The sequence below is a fragment of the Danio aesculapii genome, chromosome 8, assembly GCF_903798145.1.
Source record: "Danio aesculapii chromosome 8, fDanAes4.1, whole genome shotgun sequence".
NCBI lineage: Eukaryota > Metazoa > Chordata > Actinopteri > Cypriniformes > Danionidae > Danio > Danio aesculapii.
The window spans coordinates 166218-183717 of NC_079442.1; the positions used below are offsets into that span (position 1 = coordinate 166218).

Below are 17500 nucleotides of genomic sequence, written 5' to 3' on the forward strand. Positions count from 1 at the left end.
ACATCTGTCTGACTGTGTGTGTGTGTGGATGTGTCTATGTGTGAGTATGTGTGTGTGTGAACAGCAGAGGTGCAGTGTACACTCCTGCAGCTTCAGCTATTCAGCTTATAAACCCATGCGACCTTCTTTCTTTAAAACACACACATGTAGATATTTTACATAGGTTACGAACACACACACACACACACACACACACACACACGCACACACACACACTCTCCACATCCATTGTAATGGAGAAGCTGGTGTTGTTAGCGCCCCCGCTGGCCGCACACTGACCTGCACTTCACTATGAGCTGCTCAGACATAAAGCAGGAATATAAAGCAGGGCCGGAGAGCTTCATGTAGAGCAGCAGGGACATGTTACTATCAATGCTTAATGAAACATAACGCTGACACAAACAACAACAACAACAACAACAACATAAAAACAGCTGGATGCAGCCGACACTAACGTCCTGATGATTATTATTCAGTCACAAGTCAAACGGTGGATGATCTGCATATGATTATGGACATGAGTGTGTCTGAACTGTCGCAGTACACCGCAGCCTAATAATTCCCACACAGCACCACATTCAGAAGCTTATTTTAATCATCAGCGCCATGTTTATGACGTATAATCGTATTATTATTTGACATCAACACTGAATAGGCGGCGCGGTGGCGCAGTAGGTAGCTCGGCTGACTATGGTAGTGGAGTGTGTGCTGTAGAGCTGTGTGTGCGGTGTGGTTTGGACTCTTACATGCTCCACGTTCTTCAGCTCCACTGAGAAAACAGGAGCGCTTCCTGTGGGCAGCGGAGGAACCTTATAGGCCACCATACTGGGACAGGAAGAGGAATTCTGGGAGAAAAACAGGAGGTCAGAAGACATGAGACTCAATGGATACAACAGTGTGTGTGTGCGTGTGTGTGTGTGTGTGTGTGTGTCTCTCACCTGCAGAGGCTGCTGTGTGTTGTTCTTGCTGGACACACACTGATGGAGCTGCGGGTCCCAAAAACACCACCATGCTGAACTCAGACAACTAGTGCACCTGTGGGACACACACACACACACACACACACACACACACACACACACACACACACACATCATTAATGTCTGTTATAGATGTGAAGTGGTACAGTCTCCGGGTTATTATCACCTTCACACATGTAGATCAGCTCACACCTGTCGACTGCACACACACACACACACACACACACACACGTCTGCACATACTGCGTTTACCACCACACACACATCAGCGTGGAGTGTGATAATATATTCAAAACCATGACAAAATAACTATGTGAGCATAAATGTGTGTGTGTGTGTGTGTGTGTGTGTGTGTGTGTGTGTGTGTGTGTGTGTGTGTGTGTTACTCACGCAGTTGTGGAGTGTATCTCTCCAGTGCGTTCACACTCATAGATGATGAATTTTCCAGACACCACAGACACACCGTTGGCGGTGATGGACACAGGAACAGTGACGTGATCTGAACACACAACCGCATCACAGCTCAACAATACGACACTGAATCACACACACACACACACACACATGGTGACCTCCATTAGAGAGCGGTCAGGAGCTGCACACACCCCTGTGATGCAGTGTACTCCCTCAGGTTTGTGTGATACACATTCAGTGTCTACAATCAGAGGTGTGGTGAAACTGGGATTCCCTGTGTGTGTGTGTGTGTGTGTGTGTGTGTGTGTGTGTGTGTGTGTGTGGTGTGTGGTGTGTGTGTGTGTGTGTGTGTGTGTGTGCGTGTGTGTGTGTGTGTGTGTGTGTGTGTGTGTGTGTGTGTGTGTGAGAGAGAGAGCTGCAGGAGTTCAGTTGAGTGTGTTCTGAGGCATCGCTGTGTTTGAGGAGGTGGTCTTTGGGTGTGACACTATAGTGACGTCACAGAATTATTTCTCTGATAACTGTACAGGACTATCTGAGCCTTTGGGTGTACAGTATACTGACGGCGGTTTCTCTGGGCTTTATTGCTGATAATGGTCAGGAATATTGGACCAGTATTGTCTTTGAGCTTATCAATAGGCACACACAGAATCTGCGTGCTCATTAATCTGATCATTAATTCTGTTTACTGGAGTAAATGAGTGTAAATCTATATTACTCTATTCACTTATATTAATTACAGTGATATTATTGACTGATGTGAACATGTTGATCTGATTTCTGTACAGTGATGCAGCATTCTGAACTGCACAATAATAACAGGAGGATGTTTGGTGTTGGAGGAATAAGAGCTCTGATCTGAGGATCTAGAGGAAATCAAGGGTAAAAGTCTCCACAGGTTTACTTGCTGAAGCAGACGGCGGTGTTCCTGCAGTGTGCGTACCTGTGCCGGAGGGGATTCTGGGAAGTGTGTGCGCTGGAGGCAGAGGGCAGGTCTGGATATGGCGGGTGCCGTAGTCCAGGTGAACAGTGGCGTTGGTGGAGATCCCCATCCCATAATCACACTCCACCCGCAGACCCTGGAGATCCGGAACACTGCCGGCAACCAGGATCCCTACATTCTGATGACACACACACACGCACACACACACACACACACGCACACACACACACACACACACACGCACACACACACACGCACACACACACACATTTTCTGAATATCGTCTGGTTTTCAGCAATAATGAGTCTAATGCAGAGAGTTTCTCATTAAATCAGGCAGAATAGTCTTCAATGGTGAAGCTGAATGATCCAGTTTCTCCTTTTGGCATCAGATTATTCAGATCAGCCCATTCACCCTCCTGTGTAATATTGATCCTGTTTACAATATTTCCCAGATGATGTTTCTCAGATTCAGGAGTTTCTCTCAGTATTTCCTCTAATATTATTTCTTCTGGAGAAAGTCTTATTTGTTTTATTTCAGCTAGAATAAAAGCAGTTTTTATTGTTTTAAACACCATTTTAAGGTCAATATTATTAGCCCCTTCAGCAATATTAGTGTTGGATTGTCTCCAGAATAAACCACTGTTATACAATGACTTGCCTAATTACCCTAACTTTACCCTAATTACCCTAGTGAAGCCTTTAGATGTCACTTTAAGCTGAATAACTCTGACTTCAGCTGTGTATAAAGCCTGCTGACGTGTGAATGTGTGTGTGCTTGTGAAGACTCAGAGAGCAGCTGATCTGCTTTCTCCGCAGCAGACGCTCATCTCCATCACACGCCACATTGAGCTCTATTGTTGTCGGGATGGTAGACTTCCTGTCAGCGCTGCCTGTTTCCTGTTTCCTGTTTGGGCTGAAGAGTCATTTCCTCATCAGGACAGAAGCTCTGCTCATTACTTCACGTGTGTCCTTCACAAACACTGATGTGGAGAATCCTGGAGCATTCTGAGCAGGAGTCCAGACAGAGTCTTTTACTCTTCTCTAAGCTCCAGCTGAAGAGTTTTGTGTGATGCAGATCCAAATGCAGCGTTTGGGTTATCCCACATTATTATAAAGCTTTATTTCAGTACATCTACTGAAGCTTATATTATTGCCAATATTAGGACTCAGTTGAGTGTGTGTGGATTTCTCCAGCACCTCTACAGTGCAGACTGTGTGGCAGCAGCTGAACACTGAAGCTCTAAACTCAAACTGGGTCAGGCGATGCGGTGGCGCAGTGGGTAGCAATGTCGTCTCACAGCAAGAAGGTCTCTGGTTCGAGTCTCGGCTGGGTCAGTTGTTGTTTCTGTGTGGAGTTTGCATGTTCTCCCGTGTTGGTGTGGGTTTCCTCCGGGTGCTCCGGTTTCCCCCACAGTCCAAACACATGCGCTATAGGGGAATTGATTAACTCATTGGCCAAGTGTGTTCATGTGAATGAGTGTGTATGGGTGTTTCCCAATACTGAGTTGCAGCTGGAAGGGTATCCGCTGCGTAAAACATGTGCTGGAATAGTTGGCGGTTCATTCCACTGTGGCGACCCCTGATGAATAAAGGGACTAAGCTGAAGGAAAATGAATGAAGCTGTGTCGGTCCAGTGTTCAGAGCTGACGTTTAAGGCCCAAACTAAGCAAGCCAGCGGTGAAAATAAGACAAAGAAAAGAACCAAAACAGCAGAGAAACGTGTCCGCTTAGTGTTAGTAACATTACCATAACGTCCACAAATAAAGTTGTGAATAAACATTAATGTGGAGGAGACCCCGACACACTCTGAGCTGAACACAGTCAATCATCATCTGTCCACGCTCCTCTTAAACACAGAGACGGAGCTATAATAACTCTAACACACTCTAATGCTGTGTGTGTCTGTTGTGTTCTGTGGTGTTTCATTTGCAGTGAATTATGCAGATCAGCACACACACACACACACACACGCACACACGCACACACGCACACACGCACACACACACACACACACACACACACACACACACACACACACACACACACACGCACACACACACATGCTGGAGAGTGAGGGGTTATTGTGATGCAAACCAATGCGGGAAAGCAGCTTTGAACAGAAGCGATCAGACGAGGCTCATTCAGAGAAGATCACTCTGCAGCTCATCATGAGGACAGAGATGAGGGGGATACACTACCCTGCGATTATGAGGGATCAGTGTGTGTGTTTATTTACATTCAGAGATGTTGTATAACTGATTATGTTCAGTGTTTGCTGATGATGATGAGCCAATACAGTGTTAAAGCTGAGTCAGATTATCAGACGCTACTGACTGTGAGTTCCTTTAAGATTTAAGATAAATGATCATGTAAAATAGATTATTTTCAAGGACTAGAATGAAGCTGTTATTAGATTATTAGACACAATTATCAACTTATCTGTAAAAACTAATGTTTGTGTGTGTATTTAGAGACATTTCACCTACATATGAACTTAAAGACTCCACTATACCTATTTTTAACAGTCTCCGCACAAAACGGTGGAAAATGCCGAGTCTGTTAACACCGACTCCGTTACCATCGACTCCGTTAACCTCGACTCTGTTACTGTTGAATCTAATAATGTCAACTAATGCCTTTGACTCTGTAAACTTTGAACTCTGTTACCATTGACACTTTAATCGTCGAACTCTGTTACGTTGATTTCGTTAACTTCGAACTCTGTTAACATTGACACTTTAATTGTTGAACTCTGTTACCGTCGACTCTGTTACCGTCGACCCTGTTACCGTCGACTCTGTTACCGTCGACCCTGTTACCGTCGACTCTGTTACCGTCGACCCTGTTACCGTCGACTCTGTTACCGTCGACCCTGTTACCGTCGACTCTGTTACCGTCGACCCTGTTACCGTCGACCCTGTTACCATCGACTCTGTTACCGTCGACCCTGTTACCCGTTGACTCTGTTACCATCGACACTGTTACCGTTGACCCTGTTACCGTCGACTCTGTTACCGTTGACCCTGTTACCGTCGACTCTGTTACCGTCGACCCTGTTACCGTTGACCCTGTTACCGTCGACCCTGTTACCGTCGACCCTGTTACCGTCGACTCTGTTACCGTCGACTCTGTTACCGTCGACTCTGTTACCGTCGACCCTGTTACCGTCGACCCTGTTACCGTCGACCCTGTTACCGTCGACTCTGTTACCGTCGACTCTGTTACCGTCGACTCTGTTACTGTCGACTCTGTTACCGTCGACTCTGTTACCGTCGACCCTGTTACCGTTGACCCTGTTACCGTCGACTCTGTTACCGTCGACCCTGTTACCGTCGACTCTGTTACTGTCGACTCTGTTACCGTCGACCCTGTTACCGCCAACTCTGTTAACACAGACTCTGTTATCATCAACTCTGTTATCGTCAACTCTTTTAGCGTCGACTCTGTTATCATCAACTCTGTTATATCGACTCTGTTATATCGACTCTGTTATATCGACTCTGTATCGTCGACTGTTACTGTTGGCTCACATTTCAGCATTTTGAACTGTTTTACATTGACAATGGATTATGTGTGTGTGTGTGTGTGTGTGTGTGTGTGTGTGTGTGTGTGTGTGTGTGTGTGTGTGTGTGTGTACCCTTATTGGAGCGGAGCGGCTGATCTCAGCAGGAGTGATGGTCATGGATGGACACTGCTGTACTCCTTCACTGATGCTGATCCACGAGCGGCTCAGAGACACACTGGAGCAGTCCTGCTGAACCGAACACCTGACGCACACACACACACACACACACACACACACACACACACGTGACATGAGGACATGACAGAGCATGATGCATTTGTGATTAATGAAATGAACATAAACTGAGATTAATATTCTTTACTGGACTCTGAGGTCGGCTGATGGCAGCTGATGTAACCTGACTGTAACCTGACTGTAAGCTGTTTTATTTGAATATGCAGTGTGTGTTATTAATGTGGAGAAATCCCGCATGTTCGCCGTCTAGATATAAACAATATTCTCTATTCAAACAAAAACAAATAACAGTCATTTACAGCATCATGAGCTGAAGACTGAGCGCTCGGGCTGTCATTATAAAGCATGAAAGGTGGATCAATATCCAGAGCAAATATAAACCAACATTCAGTCTGGATAAATGCAAATTAATGAATTAGTGTTGTGGACCGGGCTCGTACTGAACAGCAGCATTGATCACTTCTGATAGTCGATCAGCTGAACAGCAGCATTAACTGATCAGAAAACCTCTGTCATTAATAAACCCACAGGACTGTGTTTACTGTACAGACAGGGAAATAAATAAAGCTGAGTTCAGTCAGGAACAGTGTTGAGGTCAGAACGTGTCGGACGCTTCATTGACTGATAGACTGACCTCAAACATGAGTCAGAATCACTACACACAAGTAATGCGGTGGGTTTAAGACGCACGCAGACTGATGAAGCACAGCGCCAGTGTTTACCAGATAAAACAAGACATGCTTTGTCTGAATGAGCATTTCAAATGTCAAGATTTCACTTTCAAATTATGGCTAAGAATCTCCACACACACACACACACACACACACACACACACACACACACACACACACACAGACAGAGAGAGAGAGAGAATATTACATATATTTCAGAGAAGTCCCTAAAAGTAAACTGAAAGTATTCCTAAAATAAGTCAATCCTTAACACACTTGACAAAATAAACCTTTTTTGTGACTTCTAGTTAAAGATGAGCAGCATGTGTGTGTGTGTGTGTGTGTGTGTGTGTGTGTGTGTGTGTGTGTGTGTGTGTTTGTTTTACCTTCTCTCCAGTGTGCACCATCCGCAGTGAGGATCTCCAGCACTGAGACACTCTTCACACGAGCCGTACTGCTCACAAGAGGACACATGGACCCGCAGCAGCTGCAGACACACACACACACACACACACACACACACCCACACGCGCACGCGCACAGTCATATGTTGAGCTCCACATGTTCACACACACAACACCTCTCCTGTGTCAGTGACAGAGTGTGTGTTTCCTCAGCTCGACTTTGACAGAATAAACTGAGGTGAGATTCATCATCACAGAACTTGTTTCCCCATATGTGTGCGTTTACATCTCGCCACTACGTCTTCACATCTACACTTCTGCTTCAGTTACTTACAACTCAGAGTTTATATCTCACAACACTTCTTCCTGTACTGTGTTTGCATCTTTCTTTTCTTCTTAATTCTGTTTGTTTTCAGATTTGTGTTTATTGTATTGAGAGATTGTGTTTTAGCCAAAATCAAACTGATTGCTTTCGCTCCAGCAGCCATCTTATCAAATGCTCAGTGCTATACGCAGCTCATTTTCAGATCTCAGGCACACAATGTCTATTTCACACATTAAACCAGTCGCTGGGGTAGCCCAGGCACACATATTATAGTTCACTAGCATTAAACCAGTCGCTGGGGTAGCCCAGGCACACATAGTTTAGTTCACTAGCATTAAACCAGTCTCTGAGGTAGCCCAGGCACACATATTATAGTTCACTAGCATTAAACCAGTCTCTGAGGTAGCCCAGGCACACATATTATAGTTCACTAGCATTAAACCAGTCGCTGGGGTAGCCCAGGCACACATATTATAGTTCACTAGCATTAAACCAGTCTCTGAGGTAGCCCAGGCACACATAGTTTAGTTCACTAGTATTAAACCAGTCTCTGAGGTAGCCCAGGCACACATATTATAGTTTACTAGTATTAAACCAGTCTCTGAGGTAGCCCAGGCACACATATTATAGTTCACTAGTATTAAACCAGTCTCTGAGGTAGCCCAGGCACACATATTATAGTTCACTAGCATTAAACCAGTCTCTGGGGTAGCCCAGGCACACATATTATAGTTCACTAGCATTAAACCAGTCGCTGGGGTAGCCCAGACACACATATTATAGTTCACTAGTATTAAACCAGTCTCTGAGGTAGCCCAGGCACACATATTATAGTTCACTAGCATTAAACCAGTCTCTGAGGTAGCCCAGGCACACATATTATAGTTCACTAGCATTAAACCAGTCTCTGGGGTAGCCCAGGCACACATAGTTTAGTTCACTAGCATTAAACCAGTCTCTGGGGTAGCCCAGGCACACATAGTTTATTTCACTAGCATTAAACCAGTCTCTGGGGTAGCCCAGGCACACATATTATAGTTCACTAGCATTAAACCAGTCGCTGGGGTAGCCCAGACACACATATTATAGTTCACTAGTATTAAACCAGTCTCTGAGGTAGCCCAGGCACACATATTATAGTTCACTAGCATTAAACCAGTCTCTGAGGTAGCCCAGGCACACATATTATAGTTCACTAGCGTTAAACCAGTCTCTGAGGTAGCCCAGGCACACATATTATAGTTCACTAGTATTAAACCAGTCACTGAGGTAGCCCAGGCACACATATTATAGTTCACTAGTATTAAACCAGTCTCTGAGGTAGCCCAGGCACACATATTATAGTTCACTAGCATTAAACCAGTCTCTGAGGTAGCCCAGGCACACATATTATAGTTCACTAGCGTTAAACCAGTCTCTGAGGTAGCCCAGGCACACATATTATAGTTCACTAGTATTAAACCAGTCACTGAGGTAGCCCAGGCACACATATTATAGTTCACTAGTATTAAACCAGTCGCTGGGGTAGCCCAGGCACACATAGTTTAGTTCACTAGCATTAAACCAGTCTCTGGGGTAGCCCAGGCACACATATTATAGTTCACTAGCGTTTAACCAGTGCACACTGATAGTGAAACATGCTGTTCCTATAGCCATAGTTGAAAAAAGAAAGAAGACACATGTCTTGCTTTCACAGATCTGCTTGTTTTCTGGGGAGGGGGGGGGTGTTTCTTTGTTCTATTTCAGTCAGTTAATGTGGATAAAGGCATGTGGCTATAAGCAGCAGCAGCAGCATCGTGTCGCCAAGACGCAACACATCAACACTGCTATAGAAATATTCATCACCATACTGAATCTCTCCTGAGTGGTCATGACAGACATAAACAAGCTTCTGTGCATATATGATGCATATCAGCGGATGAACTGAATCTGTGGTCGGTCGGTGTGTGTGTGTGCAGATCTGCTGTACTCACATGGTGTGAGGTCATCACATACAGGTAGGTGCGGTCACTGGGGTCAAAGGTCATGATGTGGTGAACGGGTTCATTAGCGGGGAGCCTCAGTGACCACTGCTGGGAGACACTAAAGTTGGAGAGCAGAGAGAGCTGAAACACACACACACACACACACACACACACACGTCATGACATCACTCCAGCGGCTCAATCACATGTGACCTGATGACCTGACACTGAATGAAGCGAGTGTTATGAGCTCATATACTCAGCTCATGATGGTTTAATATGGTCTGTCAGTATATTCTGTACAGTATTCGGTCTCCGGCTTCACCTCGATCTCTATCTCTAAGCTCTTTTGTCTTTCAGCAACACCTAGTTCCACATGAGCAGCCGCGGATGAGGGAAGAGCAGGGTAATGATATGATATGATAATGTGCCATAATTATCATCCTCTGAATGCTGGAAAGAGCAGGAGAAGCTTCTGTGGGTGTGAAACCTTCTCAGATCAAACACCTCAAAATCAGAGACAACGTGATAATTACAAATGCAGACGAGTTTCATCAGCTCTCTCTCACACACACACACACGGATGAGTGTGTCTGTACTGTACATACAGTATGAGGAGATGCAGAGACAGCAGGACAGACGGATCAGCAGAGCTCCTGCTGTAACTCAATTACACTCCACTAACACACAGATCCTCAATAAGCTTATCTCACATCTAAATCACATTACACACACTGCTAAATCCAGCAGCATGAACACACGCGCACACATAAACTCACACACATAACACACACACACACACACACACACACACACACTGTATCACTGTCGTCTTCCTTCCCATGCCCTGAATAACCCAGTGTCAGTAATAAACACCAGAATAATAAAGAACGCTAGACTAACACAGACGAGTACGAACTCTTCCTAAATAATAACACTGAACATCACCACAGAGCAGTGAAAACTAGATTAAAGCCTAAAACCCAACAGCTAATTCTGTCTGTATAAGAATAACAGCATTCATCTAAATATAGCTTGGTGTTTCTTTGTAGAGACGGACGATTGTGAATGTCTGGGATCATGTCTTAATTCCTGAATGTGCTGTTAATATACATAAAGAGATCCCTTTAGTCAACAAAACAACACATGTATCCTTACACACACACACACACACACACACACACACAAACACACACACACACACACACACTCACACACACACACACACAGTGCAGAAGAGAGACACACTTTAATATGACAGTTCCTGACGAAAGTCTTGTTGCTTATCTATTTTGTAGAAACACCTGATTTTAACCTGATATTGAATTAATCAATTGGTGTTAGAAAGAGCTCATATCAAAAGCTAAAACCCTCCAAATGATGTTTACTGCACTGAAATAAATTAGCTTCACTGAAACTCGATTTATCCTTTAATCCAGACAGAAAGCTCAAATAAAGGCAAGACAAAAGCTCTGTCGCCTATACAGGAACTGAACAAACTTACTGCAAAAGTATGTCAGCAAATGAAATGGTGGTGCTGTGAGATCCAAATGTAATATCTTGTAGGACTTTCATGAGCTTGAAGAACTGCATCCATACGGTTTGGCAAGGATTCATACAGTTTATTAATAAAGTCATCAGGAATGGCTAAGGACTCCCCGAGTTCATCAAGATTCTTTGGTTTCATCTTCCATGCTTCCTCCTTCATCCTACCCCACATATGCTCAATAATGTTCATATCTAGTGACTGGGCTGGCCAATCCTGAAGCACCTTGATCCTTTTCACCTTGAGGAACTTTGATGTGGAGATGGAAGTGTGCGATGGAGCACCATCCTGCTGCAGAATTTGGTCTCTTCTATAGTTGGGAATATAAGAGGCAGCTGAGATCTCCTGGTGTTTTAGACTGCTGATGTTGTCTTCCACCTTGCAGATCTCTCACACCCAATACTGGATGTAACCCCAGATTCATCCACCTTGTGCCACTTTTCCAGCGTCCATCCTTTCAGCAGGCTGTGGGTTTGGCAAATGCCACACGGTTTTTCAGTTGTCTTTTGTTAAGTGCTGGATTCTGGGCACTGATTCGGCCATGGAGACCATTTCGAGACAGAATCCAGCAAACTGTTCTGGTTGACACAGGGACTTCAGGTGACCAGGTCTCATAGAGCTCTGTTGCAGCGGAAAATGAGCTGGACTTGGATTTTCGAGTCAACAGACGGTCCTCTCGAGCAGCCTTGCAGGCTCTGCCTGACCCCGGCTTGTCAAAATCATCTCCAGTCTCCTCAAACAAATGTTTTATCCTCTGATCTCGACGCTGAGACCCACTGAAGGTGTCTGCCACATCAGCAGTGGATCTGGTCTTCAGCCTCTTGATAATCAACACTTTAGTCTCAGGGTGAATCGGCAGGTTTGCAGAGCTCTAGAGATGACTGTAGATGATGTGAAGGTCTCGTGTACTGGGGTTCTGTTTAGACCTAATGGATCCATTATTAGCCACAGGTGAAGCTCATATGACAAGGCGACAACACTTACGTCTGTGCAAAACCTTACTCAGTGGGCTTTCCCAAGCCGGGAATATTAGAATAGTTTTGGACAGCTTCATTTTACACTGAAACAGCATTACTGAAGCTACTGGGATTATAACTCTTGATTATAAATATATTTCAGCAGCACTTCAGGTCAATTTATCCACAAGCGACAAGACTTTAGTCAGGGACTGTAGTCTAACGCCAGCATGAGGCTACTTCAGTTAAGAGCTGCGTTCAACAAACTAAGCAGAGCTCAGAACCAGCGCACACAACACATCAACAGACAGAAGACGGACTCATATTACCGCATATTTATACACTACTGCCAGAGCAGCGCAGAGTAAAGAGCGAGTCCACACACAGACTGAATGAGGGACAACACGAGGAACAGGTGAGGCTCAACAGCTAACCAACAGGTCGCCATGGCAACCGAGGACACTACACTCAATGCAGAAACCCAGGACACACTGAAGCACAAGCCGGAGTATCTGGGCTCAGCGTGTGTGTGTGTGTGTGTGTGTGTGTGTGTGTGTGTGTGTGTGTGTGTGTGTCTGTGTGTGTCTGTGTGTGTGTGAGATGCAGATCCAGCATTAGATGCAGAGCAGACGGCACTCTGTGATCTGGCTGAGAAACAAAAAGCCTTTTCTGAGCTCGTTATGCCACTGACACACACACACACACACACACACACACACACACACACACACACACACACACACTGCTTATCAGTGTGAATGAAGCGCTGTGGCGGGGTGTGTTTCTGCACGCGCTCAGTGACGACCACTCTGACTCTGCTCAATGGAATCTGGCCCTCATTACTGCGCCTTTGTCCACAGTGCAGATGTTGAGCTGTGTGTGTGTGTGTGTGTGTGTGTGTGTGTGTGTGTGTGTGTGTGTGTGTGTGTGTCTATGTGCATGTGTCTGTGTGTGGGGGGGGGGGGTTGAAAGAGAGAGAGAGAGTGTGTGTGTTTGAGAAAGAGAAAGTGTGTGTGCATACATGTGCGTGTGCATGCGTGTGTGTGTGTGTGTGTGTGTTCCTCGTGAAGCTGTAAATAAGCTGTATTATAGAGTGTGATTCTTCATTCTGACAGGAGGAACGAGAGCTGTAACACACACACACACACACACACACACACACACACACACACACACACACACACACACACTCACTCACTCACTCACTCACTCACTCACTCACTCACTCACTCACAAAAACAAGTCACACACACTCCTGTCATAAAACAACCAGTTGACTTAAGCAAGAGCTTGACCCGTACAGCTGAACGGCCATTAGAGCTGACAGAACACACACACACACACACACACACTCGGATATATACATCAAGATGTTGTTTTGTTCCATCAATGCACAGCTGTGCCTGAACACACACACACACACACACACACACACAGATAGATGACACACACAGACAGGAATGCTTTTAAACAGGGTTTGTGTGCGAGAGGCAAACATCTTGATCAAATATTTGACACTGTGTGTGTGTGTGTGTGTGTGTGTGTGTGTGTGTGTGTGTGTGTGTGTGTGTGTGTGTGTGTGTGTGTGTGTGTGTGCGTGCGTGTGTGTGTGTGCATGTCTGTGTGTGTGCGTGCGTGTGTGTGTGTGTGCTGTAAGGTCTGTCCTCCTGTGATTGATCATGTTGATCTGGCCTCATCACTGGTTGATCTGTATTATTCATCTGCTTCTTGTATTGGTCTGCTCCTCCTCGATGTTACACTGTACACTCAAACAGCAGGTGTAACACACACTATATTCAGGACACTACACACAGCTCTCCGCATTGGGCACCATTCTCATGCTGAAAATCTCTTGTGTGAAGTCAGTTGTCCTGCTTTGCATGCTAACTCATCCCACAGGTAAACACCTGACACACATGTAGACATCAGAGCTCATCTGCTTCATAACCGGGTCACTGCCCACCCATGTTTTCTCATCTCCCTCCATATTCTCCATTGCTCAGTCCTATTGAGGAGTGTTTTCTGCCTGAGGATGGAAAGTGTGTGTCTGAAGTCCACATGATTAATTTATTTATTTTACTGTACCTGTATTCAGTAATACTTCAGTTGACAGCATATGTAGACCGTGTTATGAGCACCTGTGTGTTGGTTGGGATGAACACTGTGTTCTGCTTTTGTGGGGATACAGTAAATATATTTGGTGGCGTGCATCAGTGTGTTTTATATTAAAACAATAATGTGAAATATTCTACAGCGCACTTCTGTAGGCCTGTGTACAGTGTGTGTGTGTGTGTGTACTGTGTGTGTGTGTGTGTGTGTGTGTGTGTGTGTGTGTGTGTGTGTGTGTGTGTGTGTGTGTGTGTGTGTGTGTGTGTGTGAGTGTGTGTGTGTGGGTCTGACCTTGCGCAGTCGTCCTCTGCTGCCCAGGAACATGAGTGTGTGGTTGTGTGCGCTGTCGACGGCCACAGAGCTCAGCCCCGGGGCCTCATACAGCGGTCGGGCCCTCAGGGGCCTCCGCAGGGCCAGCGGGTGCTGCAGGTGAGCGGCTCCACAGTTCAGCTGATCCGCCTGCAGCTGCAGCTACACACACACACGAGAGAGAGAGAGAGAGAGAGAGAGATACAGGTGAGATAGACTGATTCTGGACACACACACACACACACATACACACACTGATGCTGGACACACACACATACACCCTGATTGGAAAAATGTTGTGCGTGTGTGTGTGTGTGTGTGTGTGTGTGTGTGTGTGTGTGTGTGTGTGTGTGTGTGTGTGTGTGTGTGTGTGTGCGTATGTGTGTGTGTCTCCTGAGGTCACGGCTCTGAGGGGGAGAAACTCGTGAGAAACTCTCACTGCTGAATTCTTTCTCTCCCCCGCTTCAGTTCCCGTCACCCTCACATGAACCTCCCACTGCCCTTTAATCACACACACACACATACACACACACACACACACACACACACACAATCTGCATTTTCACATCGTCCAAACACAGTCTGATTCATGAGCTGTTTGAAAGACAGACACATGGGTAATGTCCTCATAAGTCACCGTCTCCTGCGTCACACACACCTGTGTCCTCATACTCATGTCATATACAAGTGTGTGTCCTGATATGTCCCAAACACAAGCAGAAACGCAGATCTAAACACACACCATCCCACATGTGCTCTCTATAAAGCGTCATGTTCACGTAATAGGAGCAGTGTGTGTGTGTGTGTGTGTGTGTGTGTGTGTGTGTGTGTGTGTGTGTGTGTGTGTGTGTGTGTTTGTGTGTGAAGCTTCTCTATATTAGTTTAAACTCAAATCATATGTCTGCAGTGTCTGCGGCGCTATTTACAGCTCAGTGCAGGATTATGAGGACGCAGACAGCAGCTCAGATCATCCAGGAGAAAACTACACACACAGAACACACACAGAACACACAGAACACACAGAACACACACAGAACACACAGAACACACACAGAACACACACAGAACACACTGAACACACAGGGCTCTCTCATACAGCCGGCGCAGTACAGCTCAGGACGTGTTTGGTGTGATGTGTTGCTGTTTTCAGACCAGCGCAGCAGGAATTCTCCTGATTTGCTCCTCATTGTTTAGATAGTGACTCCACTCACACACACACACGCACACGCACACGCACACACACACACACACACACACACACACACAGTGCCCAATGGCTGCCAGTAAGCATCCTCATATGCACTGGAGATCCCCCTGAGGACTCTCTCAGCTTCTCTTCTGACTCTATATTTTTGTTATTGTGGATTCAGATATAAATACGTCTCCTCCGCCGCCCGCATGAACACTACAGTAAACCTATAAATACTACAGTAACTTTAAACCATACAACAGTAGAGTGTGTATGTTATAGTATCTACAATGCTTTACGTATGAGTGCTCCAGCATACTGTCAACAGTGATGAATACTGTAGTGTACTTTAGTTTTTACTGCAGTAAACTGTGGTGTACTGTAGTATAATATTCCCATTAGCTGTAGAACTCTACAGTATTGAGTCCGGTGTTTGTTACTGCTCATTTACAGTATTTGACTACAGTATGGTTCAGAAACACTGCAGTAGAGGATGTATGTTTGAGCAGTTTTCCCATGTTACACATGACAGATGTTATTTTAAAGTCTTAAATCGAGAAGCATGTGTAAATATTACAATAACACGTCGTATAATAGTAAATAAATAAAGTTAAGTTAGCATTGTTAGCATTGAGTTAGCTGAAGGCTCTGTCAGTGGGCTGAATCTGCTGCTGATGGTGATGTATGAGTTACCTTCACTTGCTTTACGCTGTAAACACAGTTCAGGAGGTGTGAGGTTTATCATCTCATTTAAATAATGAATGTGATCATTAAATATAATGTGCAGTTCCTCCTTAAAGATTTATATTCTGGATTTATTATCAAATATTGAGGAAATGTTGCTAATAATACGCTTCACTAGTTTGTTTAAGCAAAGCGCTGTGATTATTGGCTTAATTTGAGGAGGCAGTTACGCTAATAGAGGAGGGATGGCGTCATGTTTAATTTAGCAGAACTGACTCGGTTATGTGGATTTGATTGAGATGTTTGAATCTCCACAATGGCAGTGATCAGACCACATGTTGAAGAGCGGACCACGGTGAGCTGAAGAGGTGAGCGTTAACAGTAAGCTACAGTCAAAACACTGGGGTACAATACATTTCTGTATTCTGAAGACTCGGTGCGGGTCAAAGGAATTAAACCAGCGCCTCTTGATCAGTCTGAGACCCACTTTATATCCTACATCAATGAGAAGTGCACAGATTCTTAAAGACATCAGATCTGAAACAGGGCAGACAGTTCACCAGAAGCTCTTGAGCTGCTGACTGACAGTGTAAAGTCTGTGTGTGTTTACAGCTCATTTACATGGTTTATACATGTGAGATGGGAATACTGTATGAGCTTCTGTCATGTGTAATGTACATCTACACTGCATATCTGCCAACATCTGTCTTTAAATTCTGGAAGACTGAGTGTGGAGCTGAAATCACAGGAGTTTTCCAGGAGAAATTACAAAGCGGGAGTGAAGAAACTGAAATACAGGAGACTCCCGGGAAAACGAGACTGCTGGCAGGTATGATATATCAGATTTCTATTGTGTTTAGGGTTAAAATAAAACACTCAGCTTCATGTATTCTTAAAATCATAATGATGCAATATATAATCAATAATATTCTACAATAATCAATAATATTCTACAATTATCAATAATATTCTACAATAATCAATAATATTCTACAATAATCAATAATATTCTACAATAATCAATAATATTCTACAATAATCAATAATATTCTACAATAATCAATAATATTCTACAATAATCAATAATATTCTACAAACTGTACATTAAACTATTCTCCATGATAGCAGAACTTCTGAAAGCATTTAGCCTCCATTACTGAACTCTGTTTATTCTGTATATAAATACTAATATAGTTTAATTATTCAGATTAATGAAGAAACTCTTCACAATAATTCCCCATAAGAGA

General features: G+C 44.5%; 1 protein-coding gene across 1 annotated transcript in view; it reads right to left on the bottom strand.

The window, feature by feature from the left end:
* Window positions 1–17500, bottom strand: part of plxnd1 (plexin D1) — a 49877-nt gene that overhangs the window by 29631 nt on the left and 2746 nt on the right. Inside the window, exons 2-9 of the mRNA XM_056464532.1 lie at window positions 14363–14542; window positions 9470–9601; window positions 7154–7254; window positions 5974–6103; window positions 2335–2512; window positions 1371–1479; window positions 939–1035; window positions 747–845 (exon numbers count right to left, since the gene is read on the bottom strand). Of these exons, the coding sequence (XP_056320507.1) occupies window positions 747–845; window positions 939–1035; window positions 1371–1479; window positions 2335–2512; window positions 5974–6103; window positions 7154–7254; window positions 9470–9601; window positions 14363–14542 (1026 nt within the window). The remainder of the gene's footprint in view (window positions 1–746; window positions 846–938; window positions 1036–1370; window positions 1480–2334; window positions 2513–5973; window positions 6104–7153; window positions 7255–9469; window positions 9602–14362; window positions 14543–17500) is intronic.